At 54.5% G+C, this 15574-nt stretch overlaps 3 protein-coding genes across 5 annotated transcripts; 1 reads left to right on the top strand and 2 right to left on the bottom strand.

The window, feature by feature from the left end:
* Positions 1–250: 250 nt before the first annotated feature.
* Positions 251–1951, bottom strand: FAU (FAU, ubiquitin like and ribosomal protein S30 fusion). 2 transcript variants are annotated; one of them, XM_025356609.1, is made up of 5 exons: positions 1716–1951; positions 1363–1445; positions 1124–1268; positions 605–660; positions 251–427 (listed from the first exon to the last, which is right to left on the bottom strand). In XM_025356609.1, the coding sequence occupies exons 2-5, from the start codon at positions 1435–1437 to the stop codon at positions 302–304; spliced, it is 402 nt and encodes a 133-aa protein (XP_025212394.1). In that variant the 5' UTR covers positions 1438–1445; positions 1716–1951; the 3' UTR covers positions 251–301. The 2 variants fall into 2 exon arrangements, with proteins under 2 accessions (XP_025212394.1, XP_025212393.1); XM_025356608.1 differs by having other exon boundaries at positions 251–660.
* On the top strand, positions 1879–6005 carry MRPL49 (mitochondrial ribosomal protein L49). The gene is made up of 4 exons (XM_025356607.1): positions 1879–2049; positions 4314–4464; positions 5299–5423; positions 5537–6005. The coding sequence occupies exons 1-4, from the start codon at positions 1972–1974 to the stop codon at positions 5681–5683; spliced, it is 501 nt and encodes a 166-aa protein (XP_025212392.1). The 5' UTR covers positions 1879–1971; the 3' UTR covers positions 5684–6005.
* A 1048-nt stretch (positions 6006–7053) lies between these two features.
* SYVN1 (synoviolin 1) lies at positions 7054–14974 on the bottom strand. 2 transcript variants are annotated; one of them, XM_025356599.1, is made up of 16 exons: positions 14246–14974; positions 13256–13404; positions 12946–13038; positions 12708–12860; positions 12518–12566; positions 12034–12137; positions 11256–11382; positions 11060–11159; positions 10918–10983; positions 10708–10824; positions 10448–10611; positions 10037–10165; positions 9786–9959; positions 9511–9697; positions 8329–8480; positions 7054–8254 (listed from the first exon to the last, which is right to left on the bottom strand). In XM_025356599.1, exons 2-16 carry the CDS (start codon positions 13385–13387, stop codon positions 8148–8150), a joined length of 1854 nt encoding a protein of 617 aa, XP_025212384.1. In that variant the 5' UTR covers positions 13388–13404; positions 14246–14974; the 3' UTR covers positions 7054–8147. The 2 variants fall into 2 exon arrangements, with proteins under 2 accessions (XP_025212384.1, XP_025212385.1); XM_025356600.1 differs by having other exon boundaries at positions 9786–9956.
* Between the last annotated feature and the right edge of the window lie 600 nt (positions 14975–15574).

The raw sequence follows: 15574 nt of genomic DNA, 5'->3' as shown, positions 1-15574 counted from the left end.
CTACCTTCTCTGTTTAGAAGATGAAAAAGAATGACTTGAGGGGACTGATCAAGTTACTTAGGATAGGGAATAACTCCAATTCTACACCTGAAGCCCCAGGATCTGTGGCTACTGTTTCTTCACAGAAAATTCCTCTTGCAGTTTACCATTTCTTCCCCCATACCAAGGGCTTTTCTGCCTCACTGTTCTTACAGGGGACACAGCACCAACCTCTCCCCGAGGCCTTGCAAATAAAGATGAAGCAATGCGATGACTGAACTAAGTGGCTTTTTTATTAGAGAAAGCCGGAATTACAAAGGACTTAAGAATTGGCATTGGGGCCCTTCTTCTTGCCGAAGGTGGGCACAACGTTGACAAAGCGCCGGTTGTACTGCATCCGGCGCTTAGCCCGACCGGTCTTCTTCTTCTTCTTCTCCTGTTTGGCCACCTGAAGAAGGGAGGGTTAATCAGGCCCTGGTTTCTGTCTTCCACACCTAGCATCCTTTCCCTCAGGCTCATCTCCAGGGAGGGAGAAGGCAAACCGGGTGAGAGCCCAGGGACTTGATTTAGCTGTGACAGGAAAAGACAAAGTCCAAACACCATGACCACTAATACTCTCACTCACCTTAGGAGTCTGACCTCTCACTTTCCCAGCACGGGCCAGGGAACCATGGACTTTACCTGTAATGGGAAAGGAAGGAACCAGCAGATAAGAGCAAGAAAGTGCCACCCAGCAGAACCCCTCTTTCCTCAATTCAAGCCTTTAAAGAGAAGCTGGGCCCAACAGGTAATGAGAACAAAGCTGCCGATATCTGATCTTGAAATCTTAAGTTTCATTTCAGGATTTTCCAGCTTCTAACTTTCTAGAGCACTTTGGGGGCCCCGGTCTGACCTAATTTTAGCGGGGAAGCTGATAACCAGACTCGGATCTCGTGATGTGACTGAAACACAACTACACTCTGGCTCAGTCTCCCATGGACGTCTGTGTTCAACATGACGGATGTAACCAGGAAGAATCACTCTGAACTGAGGGCAGTGAGAAGTACTCTATTACCATAGGTGTGACACTCAGCTGCCAGGACTACGCACCCCCCACCCACTAGACGCTTACCGGTAGTTCAAAGAACATTCTTCTCTCACTCACCTCCAAGCATGCGGCCTGCTACTTCCAGGGTAGTCAGGGCCTCCACCCCGCACTGGCCCAGAGTGGCCTCATCCTCCAAGGGGGTGCCTGCCAGGAGCACGACTTGATCTTCCGGGGCAATGCCCTCCAGTGAAGCTACATGAGCCTACAGGGAAAGATAAGGCTCGTAAGTGTTCCCTCGGGCCGCGAGGGTGAAGAGCACAAGAAAATGGAACCCAGGGCGCACCAAGCAGCCTTACCTTGATCTGGGCGACCGTTTCCTGGCCGGTCACCTCGAGGGTGTGTAGCTCCTGGGCGCGGACAAAGAGCTGCATGTTGACGACTGAGTAAAGAAAGACGGCTTGTAAGAGAAGCGAAGAAATGCTCTGGGATAAAGGAGGTTTGGGAATGGAAAGTGGTCCAGAAACGATAGCGATGGGAAGGAGGTGGTCGCGGCGGCTCACGTGGGGAAGGCCAGGCCTCCCGAAGAATTCGGATAGGGACTGGAGCAGGGCCACAGAGCCGGCCTGGTTCTTCAGTTTCCCCCGCGCCCTCTGATCCCGCAGCCAACCTGCTACAAGCCCTTCGGATCCAGCCAAGGCCCTACTCTTACCTGAACCGCGGTCCCAGCTGCCGCTACCGCGAAGATGGAGTCGAGAAAGAGGAAGAAGCGAGGGCGCGTCTGCACAGACCGCGAGCTGCGTATCACGTCGCTACTGAGCGACCGCGCGGGTCTCTGATATTTGTACCGCCCAGGGCGACCCTAGCTCCGCCCCTTTACGCTCGCACAGGCGAGCCGCAGGCAGCGCGCGCAGGAGGGGGCGGAACCAGACAGTTGCGTGCACTGACGGCTGGCGTACGAGGTCAAGATGGCCGTTACCATGTTCCGGGCTGCGCTTCGGGGATGGAGAACCGGTGTTCAGCGGGGCTGCGGGCTACGGCTGTTGGTGAGAGCGCTGAGCGAGGAGCTGAGGGCATCGCGTGGGTGTGAGGCTCAGTGTTAATCATTGTTAACCCCGAAAACTAAGGCATTCCTACTTGGGGCCTTAGTTTTGCCGTTTTCGATCGGAAGAGCTTGTCTCCCGATCGAGTGTAGATACAGAAACGGGAGGGAAAGTGGTAGACTGTGGTGCTCTTTGGGAGCACTTAACACAGTGCCTGGCAGTGTCTATGTAAGCCAAAACGTTTCAGATAAGGGGCGGGATCCTAGCATGAGTGTGCATAGGGAATTATGATTGCCTTAATTCTTTTTTTCTTTTTTTTTTTTTGAGACAGAGTCTCGTTCTGTTGCGCAGGCTGGAGTGCAGTGGCGCGATCTCGGCTTACTGCCAGCTCCGCCTCCCGGGTTCACGCCATCCTCCTGCCTCAACCTCCTGAGTAGCTGGGACTACAGGCGCCCGCCACCACGCCAGGCTAATTTTTTTGTATTTTTAGTAGAGATGGGTTTCACCGTGTTAACTAGGATGGTCTCGATCTCCTGACCTCGCGATCCGCCCGCCTTGGCCTCCCAAAGTGCTGGGATTACAGGCGTGAGCCACCGCGCCCGGCTGATTGCCTTAATTGTTAAGGCAATCATAAGATTAAACACCACTATATCCAATCACAGATGTGATTAGGTGAGCAAGGCCAGCCAGGCAATCATGAAGGTACAAACAAGGTTACGCTGCCAATGTAATAATAATATCTATTCCTAAAACCGAGGCAGAAAGTTAAGCCTTAAGTTTCTAAAGACTTGATTGACTTTTCAGAAGTCTACACATACTCTTTTGAATCCCACCGAAATCCTAAGAGAGGTAGACCATTCAGAGTATCTGAGCCTCCTTTCCATCCCATCTGTACCCTGCACCGTGGAAAACCAAAGACTGGTGCTATCTTATGTCAACTTAAATAACGGACTCTAAAAGAAAATGATATTTATTCGGAAAAGGGTGTATACTATGTGCTTATCAGGGAGGTAAAAGAAGGCAAAGGTTTTTAACGGAAAAATGGGCCAGGCACGGTGGCTCACGCCTGTAATCCCAGCACTTTGGGAGGCCAAGGCGGGTAGATCACCTGGAGTCAGGAGTTTGAGACTAGCCTGGCCAACATGGTGAAACCCGTCTCTACAAAAAATACAAAAATTAGCCGGGTGTGATGGCGTGTGCCTGTAGTCCCAGCTACTTGGAAGGCTGAGGCAGGAGACTTAACTTGAACTTGGGAGGCAGAGGTTGCAGTGAGCCGAGATCACGCCACTGCACTCCAGCCTAGGTGACAGAGTGAGACTCCGTCCCCCCAAAAAAATAAATAAATAAATCAAAGGAAAGGAAAAAAGAGTATTACATAATTGTATTGAGATAGTTATCCTTGGCTACAAGGATGAATAACAAGGGTGGTGCCAGTTCAAGATTGGACAGGCAGTTGTTGGACAGATGGCCTTGCAGAAATTTTTCTTTGTTTATTTTTGTTTTTTGAGAGAGTCTTGTCGCTCTGTCACCCAGGCTGCAGTGCAGTAGCATGATACCAGTTCACTGCAACTGCTGCCCCCTGTGTTCAAGCAGTTCTCCTGCCTCAGCCTCCCAAGTAGCTGGGATTACAGGCATGCACTACCATACCTGGCTAATTTTTGTATTTTTAGTAGAGATGGGGTTTCGCCATGTTGGCCAGGCTGGTGTTGAACTCCTGACTTCAGGTGATCCACCTGCCTCGGCCTCCCAAAGTGCTGGGATTACAGACGTGAGCCACCCTGCCCAGCCAGAAATACTTTTTTGTGTAAGGTTGCAATGGCCTTTGTGCAAGTCTGTGGTTTTTGCAGTCTTTTGTGATAGTTCTTGTTATTAAGTATTTGTGCACAAGAACTTTTTTTTTTGTGTCTTTTTTTTTTTTTTTCCTTTTTGTGGAGAACGGAGTCTCGCTATATTACCCAGGCAGGTCTCGAACTCCTGGGCTCAAGCTATCCTCCCGCCTCTGCCTCCCTGAGAGCTGGGATTACAGGCGTGAGCCACCGCGCCCGGCCAAGAACTCTCTCTTCATGGCCCTCCCTAGCTTTGTTTGTTGGGATTTTTAACCCAAGTGACTCACTCCATTTTGATTCTGATAGCTTTCACACCGATCGCCCAGCCTTTTATTTATGCCATTCTCTCTGCCTGTAATGTTTCCATTCTCTACTTACTGAACTTATGCCATCCTGTGTTGTGTAGGCTAATGGAGAAATGGAATTTTTGTTTTGCTTCAGAGCCAGACCCAGGGCCCTCCAGATTACCCCAGCTTTGTGGAGTCTGTGGATGAATATCAGTTTGTGGAGCGCCTGTTACCAGCTACGAGGATCCCAGATCCCCCAAAACATGAACATTATCCTACCCCTAGTGGCTGGCAGCCTCCCAGAGGTGAGCTGGGTGGTTAGGGATGATTTGAAAACTTCACGGAGCATCACCTCTTCCCCAGAGGTCGGCCTCCCCCATGAGGCTCTAGACTCTTCAGTGGGTTCAGGACTTGTTTTGCGATCCCTGTGGGTTACATCTGTCTCATGCCTGAGGAAGAGCCCAGGAATGGAGTCCTCTGTTGTTCACTGGTACTCATCCATCCACACTATTGGGATTGGGTCTTCCCCATATGGGGGAAAGTAAACAACAGAGAGAAAACCCAAGAGCTTGGACCTTCTTTCCCCCCAGGAGACTATGTCTATAATTAAGAACACAGCGTGGAGTCAGGCAGTTCTGGATTTGAATTTGGCTTTATTTACTGTTGATATTATCTTGAATTAGTCACTTAGCTTGACCCAACCTGTTTTAGCAAAATGGAGATGATCTGCTCAGTACCTAGAGCCCTTAGTGCAGAGCCCAGCATATGGTAGGTGCTCAGTGCTTGTAAATCCCAATCTCTTTGTTCCAGAGATTGCTTTCAGCCTCCCTGACCCAGTGGAGGAGGGCAAGGATTGGCCTAGAGGGGGACCCAAAGATCCAGGGAGGCATGTCCCTGACTTCATGTTTTCTTGAGTACCTACTTAGTGACAGGCCTTGTGTGGGGCCTTAGGGTACCAGGGTGAACAATTTGGTCCTGACTCCAAGCTGAAGGAAAGAGGAGACCCCCTGACCTAAAGTCTGGAGGTGGCTTGGTCCAGCTGGGTGCATTTGCCCTCTGCAGACTGAGAGCAAGGACCTTGGCTGAGGTGGGATGGCACCTAGGAAGAGTTGATTTAACATTGTCTTTCCTTGTCGCAGACCCCCCACCCAACCTGCCCTACTTTGTACGACGCTCTCGGATGCACAATGTCCCTGTCTACAAGGACATCACGCATGGCAACCGGCAGATGACTGTGATCCGGAAAGTAGAAGGGGACATCTGGGTAAGTAGGTGGGTGGGTCTGGGGCTGGGCCTGACCCTTTCAGGGCTGGAGGGACAGGAGTCCTTTCAAGGGAAGGGACTCTTGGCCTGACCTGATTTGTCATCTTTCCCTAGGCCCTGCAGAAAGATGTGGAAGATTTTCTGAGCCCACTGCTGGGGAAGACACCCGTCACCCAGGTCAATGAGGTGACAGGTACCCTGCGAATCAAGGGCTACTTTGACCAGGAGCTTAAAGCCTGGCTCTTGGAGAAAGGCTTCTGAGGCCTAGCTGAGCAGCCTGCATGTCAGCCTGCCCTGCGGATCAAGTCTAGGGGGCCTCAGGAGGAGGGAGGTGGGTGTTGGAGCCCCTGAGACAGGGGATACAGAAACTAAGGCTAAAGGACTTTGGGGTCAGGCCTTGCTTGCATAAAGGAGAAAACTGAACCCTATGTACATGCTGGGGGAGAGTGCCTAATGTGGAAGACCAAATAGGAATAACCAGGCTAATGGGGGGTGTCAGCAGCTTTCTCTCCCTCCTGTCTTGGCCTGTTGTTTTTTGAGATGGAGTCTCACTCTGTTGCCCAGGATGGAGTGCAGTGGCATGATCTTGGTTCACTGGGTTCCAACTTCCACCTCTGGGTTCAAGCAGTTCTGCCTCAGCCTCCTGAGTAGCTGGGATTACAGGCACCCGCCACCACAACCTGCTAATTTGTGTATTTTTAGTAAAGATGAGGTTTCACCATGTTGGCCAGGCTGGTCTCAAACTCCTGACTCCAAGTGATCCGCCCACCTCGGCCTCCCAAAGTGCTGGGATTATAGGCGTGAGCCATGTGCCCTGCCCACCTTGGCCTGTTTTGTTTTCCTTTCCTTGGGCTCAGCAATTCAAATTCTAGTTGTCATTTGGTGGAAGCAGTAGCCCAACCTAGTTTAGGGGAAGGTAGCACAGGGCAGAGCCACTGGGCACTTTGTTCCCTTGGCCCTCCAAAGCTCATTGTTGCAAACATCCCCAAGCCCTTGCTCTAGGCCAGATCTTGTTTGGTACAGGCTATGAACACAGATGACTCGGGCATGGGGCTTGGAGATCTTCTGTTCGAAGTAGAGTGCCCACGTTAGCCCTGGGTTCTCTCTCCTAGAGAGGTAGGAGGCCCATTCTTGGTCACTGTTCCATTGCAGACCAGACTTGCTGGCCTGACCACAAGGGAGTGGCTGGAACTCCTCACAGCCAGCATAGGGCCATCCTCCCCAGCCTGCTGACCTGGAATCAAGGCTGGGGAGGGGTTTGCAGGCAGGAATACGCTGACCTTTCACCCTGCCATCCCATCCCAACCCCAGCTCACTAGCCTTCATTGGAGTCACAGGGGCCAAAGGCCTGAGACCCCACCCTACCCCCAAACTGGCTAAGACAGCTCCCAGTTCCTGGATCCCCAACTTGGTCTGTGCCCTGAGGCAGAGCACTGAACTCTGGGCTGCTTTTCCATGTGTAAAATGGGCACATCTTCCTAATCTGTTAATGGTCAATGGTGTCCCCAAGGATAGTGCTGGCTTCCATGGAAACCCTAACTCCTGGAGATTCCATTCCATTCTCAAGTGTACAGCCACAGCAAGGAGCCCGACACTGATTTTATTGATTCCATGAGACAAACCCCACCAACTGTTAATGCAAGTTTTTATTTGGCTGTATATACAATTTAAGCTATTAAAATTTGTACAATATTTACAAATTAAATAATCATCTGAAACTGTCTCCAACAACTCTTGTAACACAAAACCAAGGGGAAAAGACAGGGGCAGGCAGGTCCCAGCTCCTGTGGTCCCTCCTTGGTACAGAGCCTTTTCTAAACTGGAAAGACCTTCGTCTTTCCCGGGATTAAGCATTCAACTTCAAAAGACAAAATTTAAGCCAAAAGACACTAGTAAGGAAGTAATTCCAATTCTAAACTCCAGAAGTTCTGCCAGTTGAGAAGTGGCCTTCCTTGGGCGCTGGGATTGCAGTGGTCAGGAGCAGGCACACTGGCCCTTGCCTGGAGTGCGGCTGGGCAGTGGCTGCTGGGTGAGACAGGTCAGTCTCACCTGAGAAGCTGCAGGGGAAAGGGGCCTGGGGGGAGGGGCGGGGCAGGGTCCCTCAGTGCTGCCCGCCTGCCCCCCCCACTCCCAGGCATTCCTTTCCCTGAGTTGTGTGGTTGCCAGTAAGACGCAGAAATGCCACAGGGCATAGGGGGCACAGCCACCACCACAAGAGGCTTCTGGGGAGATCAGGGTAAGAAAAGGAAATGGGTACCAGTCTTAGGGGTGGGCCAGGGAGCAAGTTCATAGCTTGCCTCCAGCCCCTCTGGAGTCCACACTTGGGAACGGGAGCTAATACTGTTCGGCACCGCAGTGTGACTCCACACACACAAGTAGGGCTCAGAGGGGCTGCCCCTTCTCCCAGAAAGGAGTAGGGGAAGAAGAGGGCTTCTCAGAGGCTTAACCTTCTGCCTTCATGGCCCCAGCAGAACACAGGGCTGAAGAGTTGGAGAGGAAGGCTGGAACTGACCCGAGATCCCCATAGCTGCCTGGGACTCTGAGGGCTGGAGTCAAATGGGAACCCCAGCCTCTTTCCACTTGGCCTAGGGGATGCCGCCTCTTTCTCAGAGCTGGGGGTACTACTCCCTGCTGCAGACAGAGAGGGAGCTGGCACTTGGTGGCAGGATGTGTTCCAGCGAGGGCTGCTCAAAAGAGCAGGGGCTGGGGCTGGGCTGGGGCAATGTCAGTGGGCAACAGGAGACTCCAGCTTTTGCAGGCGGCGCCGGCGGAGCTCTGCTGCATCAGGCTCTCCATCCTCGGGCATCTCCTCTGTGCCCACTGACTCAGGAGCTGGGGACAGAGAGACTGGAAGTGGAACCTAGAGAAGTTCCCTGCTCCCCCGGCTGGAGGCCAATCACACCTACCTGGAGGCCTTTCCATTTCAGGGGCTGTTGGGGAGGCTCCTGTGGTTGGGGTCGTGGCCTCTGAGCTGGGGATGCTGGTGGAGGAGGCAGCAGCAATAACTGTAGTGGCAGTCTCCTCAGGGGAGCTGACTGAAGTGGCAGGCCGAGGGGGCCTGGGAAGAGAAGGGACGAGAGGCGGGTCTGGCCTTGGCATCCTAGGTTGGGCAGATTCTCCTGCCCTTGGTGAGCCTTGCAGAACAGAGTATAGAATGATGTGCCCTTGTGGCCCCAGTGCCTGGCAAACACAAGTGAACATGCTGAATGAACTCAGACAGGGTGACTTGACTCAAGGGCCAAGTGATTCTATCCCTTAGCTGTAAGGTGCCTGCAGGCAGGGACTGTTGACCTGTTCACTCTTACCCTGCAGTCTCCACCCTGGGGAGTCAGGCACCTTATAGGGGACCCACTGAATAAGCCACAGTGCTCAAGCCTTGGACTCAAGTTCCTCTCCAAGCCTGTGCTGTCACTGCTAGATGCCAGGCATTATGTACATGTCACTTTTTTAAAAGACAGGGTCTCGGCTCCATCACCAAAGCTGGAATTTAGTGGCACAATCATAGCTCACCGCACCCTTAAACTCCTAGGCTCAAACAGTCCTGCCTCAGCCTCCCAAAGTGCTGAGATTACAGGTGTGAGCCACCGCATCGGCAGTAGACATCACTTACGAATATGAATTAAGACCCCTTTATTCAAATAACGTTAAGAGGTCAAAAACAAGTGAGTGATGGGACCAGCGCTTGCACTTGGGCCAGGATGGCTCCAAGTGACTTCCTATTATTTGCTCCCTCAGTTTGGGGGCAGCAATTGTCAATCTAAGTGTCACTACATCTCAGGAGAATATCATGTGATGAACTAAAGCACTGCAAATTCTGAATAATTTGACTTTAGAGAAATAAAAAGGAGTAAGATCCAAAGTCAGCTCTCGAATAAACATCACTCCTAGTTAGATCCAGATGTGCTTTCTGGAGTGGGAGGACAGACAGGCACCAGGAGTTACCAAAAACTCCTGGAGAATCTGGATGGACCTGTAGATAGGTAGCCTGAATTGGCAGGTGTCAAAGGCCAAGAACCACTGCTGGGGACCTCCTGGCAGCTCCACTCCTGATCCACCAAACCCACTCTGCTTCCCCTGTACAGACACACCCCAAGGAGGCCAGCACAGTGAGGTACTGGTTGATCTGTAGCATGGCGGCGTCCAGCAGTGTGTGGATGTTACGCAGGCTCTGCAGCCGGGCCTCCAGGTGCTGCCGTTCATGGCCCTCCAGAGCTCGTAGCTCCTCTGGGGTCAGCCCAGCAAACCCCGCAGGGGGCACAGGCATCGGGGGGAAGGCTGGAGAGAGAGAGAAAGGCTCAGTCTGGGCTGCTGGGGCCAGACACCAACCTCACCCCCCAGAAGAACCCAGAGTGGCCCGGCTTACCAAAGGGTGGAGGCAGGGGCATACCCATCCAGGGAGGAGGGAAGGGGAAGCCAGGGGCAGGGCCAGCTTCTGGGGCAGAGCCAGAGCCTGGGCCAGATGTTGTGGCAGAAGCAGCAGCAGCACTGGTGCCAGCAGCTGTGGTTGTAGCTGCTCCACTGGGCCGAGAAAGGGCTGCTGAAGAGCAGGAACAAGAAGTCAGTGAGTGTTCCATCCCTGCCACCCCCTGGCTGTCACAGTACCCAAAGGCTCACCTGCACTGGTGGATGGAGGGGCCACAGCCTCTCCTGAGCTGGGGGGAGGCGGGACAGGTGGAAAGGGGCCCATGGGGGGCCACAGTGGGAACATGCCTGGAGGAAAAGGAGGCAGGAGGCCCTGGGGGACTGCAGAGAGAAGACAGGGAGGTAAGAAAAGGGCCAAACGGACACAGACCCAACTCCCAGTCAGGGGGCCTGACTATTGCAAGCTCTGTCCTATTCCCACAGGCCCTGAGCCCAGCACTGGTCACACTGACTGCAAGCATCTATTTCTCATCTTTCCATCCCTTCCTGGCCCAGACTGCGATTCTGGAGGGCAGGGACTCTCCAATTTCCCAGCATCTTCCATACCCAGTCCAGGGCAAGTACCCAGTGGTGTGCTGGGTGGTCAGACAAGGGGATACTCACAGTTGGGGGGCTGAGGCAAGAGTGGTGGGGGGTGGGGCGCAGGGGGTGGCCCCTGTTCCGCAGGCTCTGGGGGTGGTGGTGACTGGGCTGGCAGCGATGCCCGAAGGACATCCATGCGGCAGGTGGGGCAGGTCTGCTGCCGCTGGAACCAGGAGCGCAGGCAGCTGCGGGTCAAGGCCAGGCAGAGGTCAGCAGATCCCTAGGGGCCTGCCTTCTGGGGCCTGTGCCCCGCTGTGTAGGCTCCCCAGGGCCCCTCCCACCTGGTATGGAAAATGTGGTTGCAAGGCAGTCTCTTGGCACCAGTCACCATCTCTTCTCGGCAGATGATGCAGACATTGTCCATTGCCTGGAGCTCCTCTGGGGTGGCATCTGGATACCTGGTTAGGATGACGGGCTGTATCAGATCCAGAGCTGGAAGCAGAGGGACCCAGGACACAGCTTGGGACAGCAGCCATGACAAGCCTACTTACAGGGTGTTCATGTTGCGGATGGCTCGGCGAGACATGATGGCATCTGTCACAGCTTTTTTGAACTGTCTGAAAGGACAGTCGGTGAAAGCAGGAGAAGGGATGGGATCAGGTTGGGAGGATCGGGGGATAGGGCTGGGCTCACCTCATGGCCAGGTACATGGGCCGGATGGCAAAGAGTGGGAAGGTGTGCACCTTGATCATGATGGTCATGAAGGCCATGTACAGCAGAACCTTGATGAAGCCTGCGGGGAGGGGATGCAGAAAGCAGCAGGTCACAGGGCCAGGAGGCAGAGTGGAGTATGCTAGTCCAGATCAGGAGAGGCCCAGGCCCCTCTCACCTGTAAACAGCTCTGTGTAGAGCATGTACACAGCCTTGTTGTCCCAGGGGTTCTCACTCTGGAGGTCCACGGAGTGCAGCACATACTTGATGAAGATGGTGAGCACCATCGTCATCAGGATGGCATACTGAAGGGAGAGGGGGACGAGGGGGATGTGAACACACAGCTCCCCCTTGCTGTACCCACACTGCTCCCCCGAGCCTCTGCACAGCAGGTGCAGTGGTACAATCACAGGCTCTAGACACACCCGGGGTCCTCCTAGCCCCTCCACTTACTAGCTGTGACTTTTGGCAACTCAGTGAACCTCAATTAACTTATCTATAAAATGACAGAATTAACTGTTCCTTTATAACAGTATTGTCTTGCTAAATAAGAGATGCAGGTCAGGAGCTCAGCACAGGGCCTGGTGTGAAATTTGCATTCAACAAATATGAGCTGTTGTCACTGAACACATTCTCCCTCTGCCAGGGACACGCCTCCAAATGTCCATTGAGCTAATCCTCTCCTGTCCATTACCAGCTAGCTCTGGCACAAGCCTCTAGGAACCCTCTCCTGAGCCCCAGGTTGGGGTTCCTCCTCTGTCCTAGGCTCTTTGTGCTCTTCCCCAATCACCTAGGAGTGAGGGTGTGGAGGGCAGGAGCCGTATCTGATCACTGCCCCTTGGTGGCCAGCACAGGTTGGCCACATAGCAGGTGCTGAGGAAGGGTCTGTTGGGTTATTCAAAGTGCATGTGGGGTCACCTCGGGCTTGTCCTCTCAACCTCCCAAGCCAGTTTTACCTCAAAGCCAAACACCAGCTGCACAGAAGCCCCACGGGTCAGGATGCTGTGATAGGCATGGCTGACGAAGAGGAAGTCCAGGATGCCCAGAAGGAACATGAGAGCTGTGGGGACCCCCATACATGCGGGGTAGGGGAGGTCAGCCCAGGGCCCAACAGCTATTTAATGCTCTACGACAGTCCCACCCTCCAGCCTACCATGGCCCCAGTGATCTAGTCAGGTGGGCACACTCCACTGAACCTGGCCCTCTGGGAGCTTCCTGGGGGAGGGGGAGTCATTGGGGTGCCCAGGCTGCAGGTGAGAAGGCAAAGGGCTGAGGGCCCAGGCAGTTGAGAAGCCCTGGAGTGGAACAGGACAGAGACTATGCAAATTAACTTCCTAAATTATCTTTCCTGTACAGCTGTGGGGGGCGGCCTGTGCTCTGGAGTACAGGCCCACTGTTCACATTCCACTCCTCCCCTCCCTTCCCCTGAATCTCACTCACAGACAATGCGGCAGTGAAAGAGCCAGGAGATGTTGGGGCTGCGTTCCATCTGAGGCAGAGCACACAAGAGGCCTGTCAGGAAGCCTGGGGCTCACCCCACATCCTCAACCCAGCCCTCCCTGCTCTTTAAGCCTGCCCGCTGGCCACTCCCTGGCTTCCACCTGCTTCAGAACTCCCTTCCTTGACTCACAAAGTCCACACGATCCTCAGCCAGCCAGTGGAAACATTTGAGGAAGAGAAGAAGAGTGAAGAGTGCAACAAAGCGGGGGCTGAAGTCATCCCGAAAAACGGTGAAGGCCAGACAAGTCTCTGTGACAGCATACCAGGAACGTTCCAGAAGGTGCTGGGGACCAGGCAGGGAATAATGTGGATCCCAAACATTCTTTCCCAGCACCCTGCCCTCACCTTTGGGGCAACCGACATCTTACCTCCATCTCTGCTGCCCTCAGTTGCCCAAAGAACACCTTGCCCATCACCTTGCCCAGGAGGAAGACAAGGACAAAGGCCTGGATGTACAGGACCTAGGAGTGGGGAGAGGCTATGGTTTGAGGTCACTTTCCGCTTTCCTCTGCTTGGGACTCATCATTCGGGATCCTCCACATCCTAATCACAGTTTATTCAAAGTTAGACAGCTGGCGGCTACTTCCCTACTTACCTGACCTCTAGCCCCGCCCCTGGCCCAGGCAGACTCCTCCTTCCCTCCCAGGGAGTTCCTCCCTCCCTGAGCCCTGAACTCACTGCCATGCTGGGGCTGGACTTGGTCAGGTACACCACAGTGGGGTAGAACTGGTGTTTGAGGTAGTAGGCGTGAGCCACCACAGCCCCGGTCAGCGCCAGGCTGGCCGCCATCATCACTGCCGTGCGGAACATTGCCCTGGCCCGGAGACCTAAATGGGGCAAGAAAATAACTTATGTGATGCGCCTGCTGTGCAAAATAGCACGGTGCCTGGCACAGCCTCAATCAATAGGAGAAAGCGGGGAGAGGGGGGGAATCACATTTCGCCCTCGAAATCATCAGACCAAGAATAGCTTACTCTCTCCCATTTTACAAATAAGCCTCGAAGGGGTTAAGTGATCACACTGACGCAAGGCCTGGAACCTGGGTCAGTCTTGTTTCAAATCTAGGGCTCTTTCCACGCTGACTGCCAAGCCGCCGCCTCTAGGGAGGCGATGAGGAAAAGCTGCAGTGTTGGAGGAGGGGGAGCTGCACCGCTGACCCTCCGGTGGAGGAGATGGGGTGGGAGGCAACAGCAGAAATCTGCTCCAGGGGCGGGAACGCGCGGCCAGGGCTGAGCAGCCAAGGCACAGAGGGTAGCAGACTGGGCAGGCGACAGCGCCGGTGACAGCTGTGTTAGGGTGGGCAGTTCGGACGCGCGCCCCGCGGGAGTGGGCGGGGAACGTCAGCCTGGAATCCTGGGGTCCCCCGACCCCCGGAGTAGTGTCAACTCAGGGCACCACAAGAACGGCCGACCGGCAGAGAGCAGCAGCGGAACGGGAGAAGCCGGGTCGCCCTCGCGGCCGCGCACCTGTGAGCACTAGGAGTTGCGGGCGTCGCAGGCAGGGCCCAGGCTTGAGCAGAGCGGCCGCACCGGCGTCTGAGGTCTCCGGCCAGCTGACAGGCCGAAAGCGGGCGGCGGGGCTGAGGGCCGCGCCCACTCTGGAGCCCTCAAGGGGAAGGTTCGGGTCCCGACCCCAACCACAACTCGGGCCAGACTTCGCCCCACTCACCAGGAACGCAGCACCGCGAGCCCGCTCAATCCGCGCGACTGCGGCGGCCGCTCCGGTTAACGACACTCCCCACCCCCTGCGAACCGGAACTTCGGGGGTCAGACACCTCACTTCCGGCGGCGCGGGGCGCGGCGTGGGTCGTACCAAATGCGTCCTGCCCTGGCTCGCACTGCGCCCTACGTGGGTCCATAGCAATGGTGTCACCACCGTATCTGGGGCTCGTGTCTACGGGGAAGGGCTGGGCAAGAGGTCCGAGAGGTGGTCAGAAGGTAATAGAGCAACAGTGGGACGTTGTGGGGGGGGTCCCCCTATTATTTATTAGTCACAGATGGTATGGCCCCTGCGCTGAGTGGCCTCCGCCTAGTGGGGGACTCGGCCCCGCGAGGGGCTGGGAGGTGGAGCCGCTTGCGGGCTGTACCACCTGGAGGGGGAGTAGGCCAGGGACAGACTGTACAAGCCTAAGGGGAATGAAATGTTTAAAAGCCTCAATTTAGGGAGAGTCACAACAGTTTGACAAATACGGTGCTCTCTGAGAGAACTGGATGCGGAAAACAAAAATTTGTCTTCTCCATGATCACCCCCCAAGTTGTGTGGGAGTGAGTTGGGTCCCGTGGCTGCCACTGATTGGTTGCGATAAGTTACGCGGACCAATAAGAAAAAGAAAGTACCTTTACTGGCCTATAGAAAGGGGAAAGCAGGTGAGTGGTTGTTAGGGGCGGACAGCTGCGTTGCCTAGGCCCAGGTCCCGCTCCAGTTGGCTGAAGAGTAGGGAAAGCGCAGTCCTTGGGCGGGTGATCCCTGGCTGGCCTCCGGGGACGTTTGCCGCGCCAGGAGGGGCAGCCAGGTGTACCCGAGACTGGGAGATTAATTCCTGCTAATCTTGGGACGGAAGTGTTCTGTTTGTGCAAAGGAATTGACTTCAGCATCGCAGACTTGCCCCCATCTCAGGTTCTGGTTTTGCTGTCCGTGTATTGTTCAGCTCTGAGCCATAAGCAAGACCCCCACTGGTCCTGGGCTGCCCTGTAGTTTAGTTCATGTCTGGGTCGCAGCCAACTAAGCCCGCTGATTAACAAAATGGAGCCAATGCATCCACTTTGTGCCTTGCGTTTTCCTCCGTCAACTCATTTAATCATCAATCACTAAGGTTTATGAGCTAGGGGGTGCTACCCCCTCCTGCGAAACGTGGGGCAATTGAAATTCAGAGGCTTATCAAAACCTGTCCTAGGATTGGCGCCAGGTCTGTCTGCCTCTAAATCTCTGTGCTCATCTTCCATGTCACCTGTTGACCTGACAGTTTCAGCTTATAACCAGTCAGAGTTGGCTTCCCCG

The sequence above is a fragment of the Theropithecus gelada genome, chromosome 14, assembly GCF_003255815.1.
Source record: "Theropithecus gelada isolate Dixy chromosome 14, Tgel_1.0, whole genome shotgun sequence".
NCBI classification, from domain to species: domain Eukaryota; kingdom Metazoa; phylum Chordata; class Mammalia; order Primates; family Cercopithecidae; genus Theropithecus; species Theropithecus gelada.
Note: the sequence above shows the minus strand (reverse complement) of the source record. Positions and strands in the feature narration are given on the sequence as shown.

Coding starts and splice junctions, on each gene's coding strand:
- FAU (XM_025356608.1), bottom strand. CDS start 1,437: ATGCAGCTCTTTGTCCGCGCCCAGGAGCTACACACCCTCGAGGTGACC. Junction 1,269..1,362: donor AAACGGTCGCCCAGATCAAG/GTAAGGCTGCTT, acceptor CTTTCCCTGTAG/GCTCATGTAGCTTCACTGGA. Junction 661..1,123: donor AGCAGGCCGCATGCTTGGAG/GTGAGTGAGAGA, acceptor TTCCCATTACAG/GTAAAGTCCATGGTTCCCTG.
- MRPL49 (XM_025356607.1), top strand. CDS start 1,972: ATGGCCGTTACCATGTTCCGGGCTGCGCTTCGGGGATGGAGAACCGGT. Junction 2,050..4,313: donor GCTGCGGGCTACGGCTGTTG/GTGAGAGCGCTG, acceptor GTTTTGCTTCAG/AGCCAGACCCAGGGCCCTCC. Junction 4,465..5,298: donor TGGCTGGCAGCCTCCCAGAG/GTGAGCTGGGTG, acceptor TCCTTGTCGCAG/ACCCCCCACCCAACCTGCCC.
- SYVN1 (XM_025356599.1), bottom strand. CDS start 13,387: ATGTTCCGCACGGCAGTGATGATGGCGGCCAGCCTGGCGCTGACCGGG. Junction 12,138..12,517: donor CTTTCACTGCCGCATTGTCT/GTGAGTGAGATT, acceptor GGGTCCCCACAG/CTCTCATGTTCCTTCTGGGC. Junction 10,166..10,447: donor CTTGCCTCAGCCCCCCAACT/GTGAGTATCCCC, acceptor TTCTCTCTGCAG/TCCCCCAGGGCCTCCTGCCT.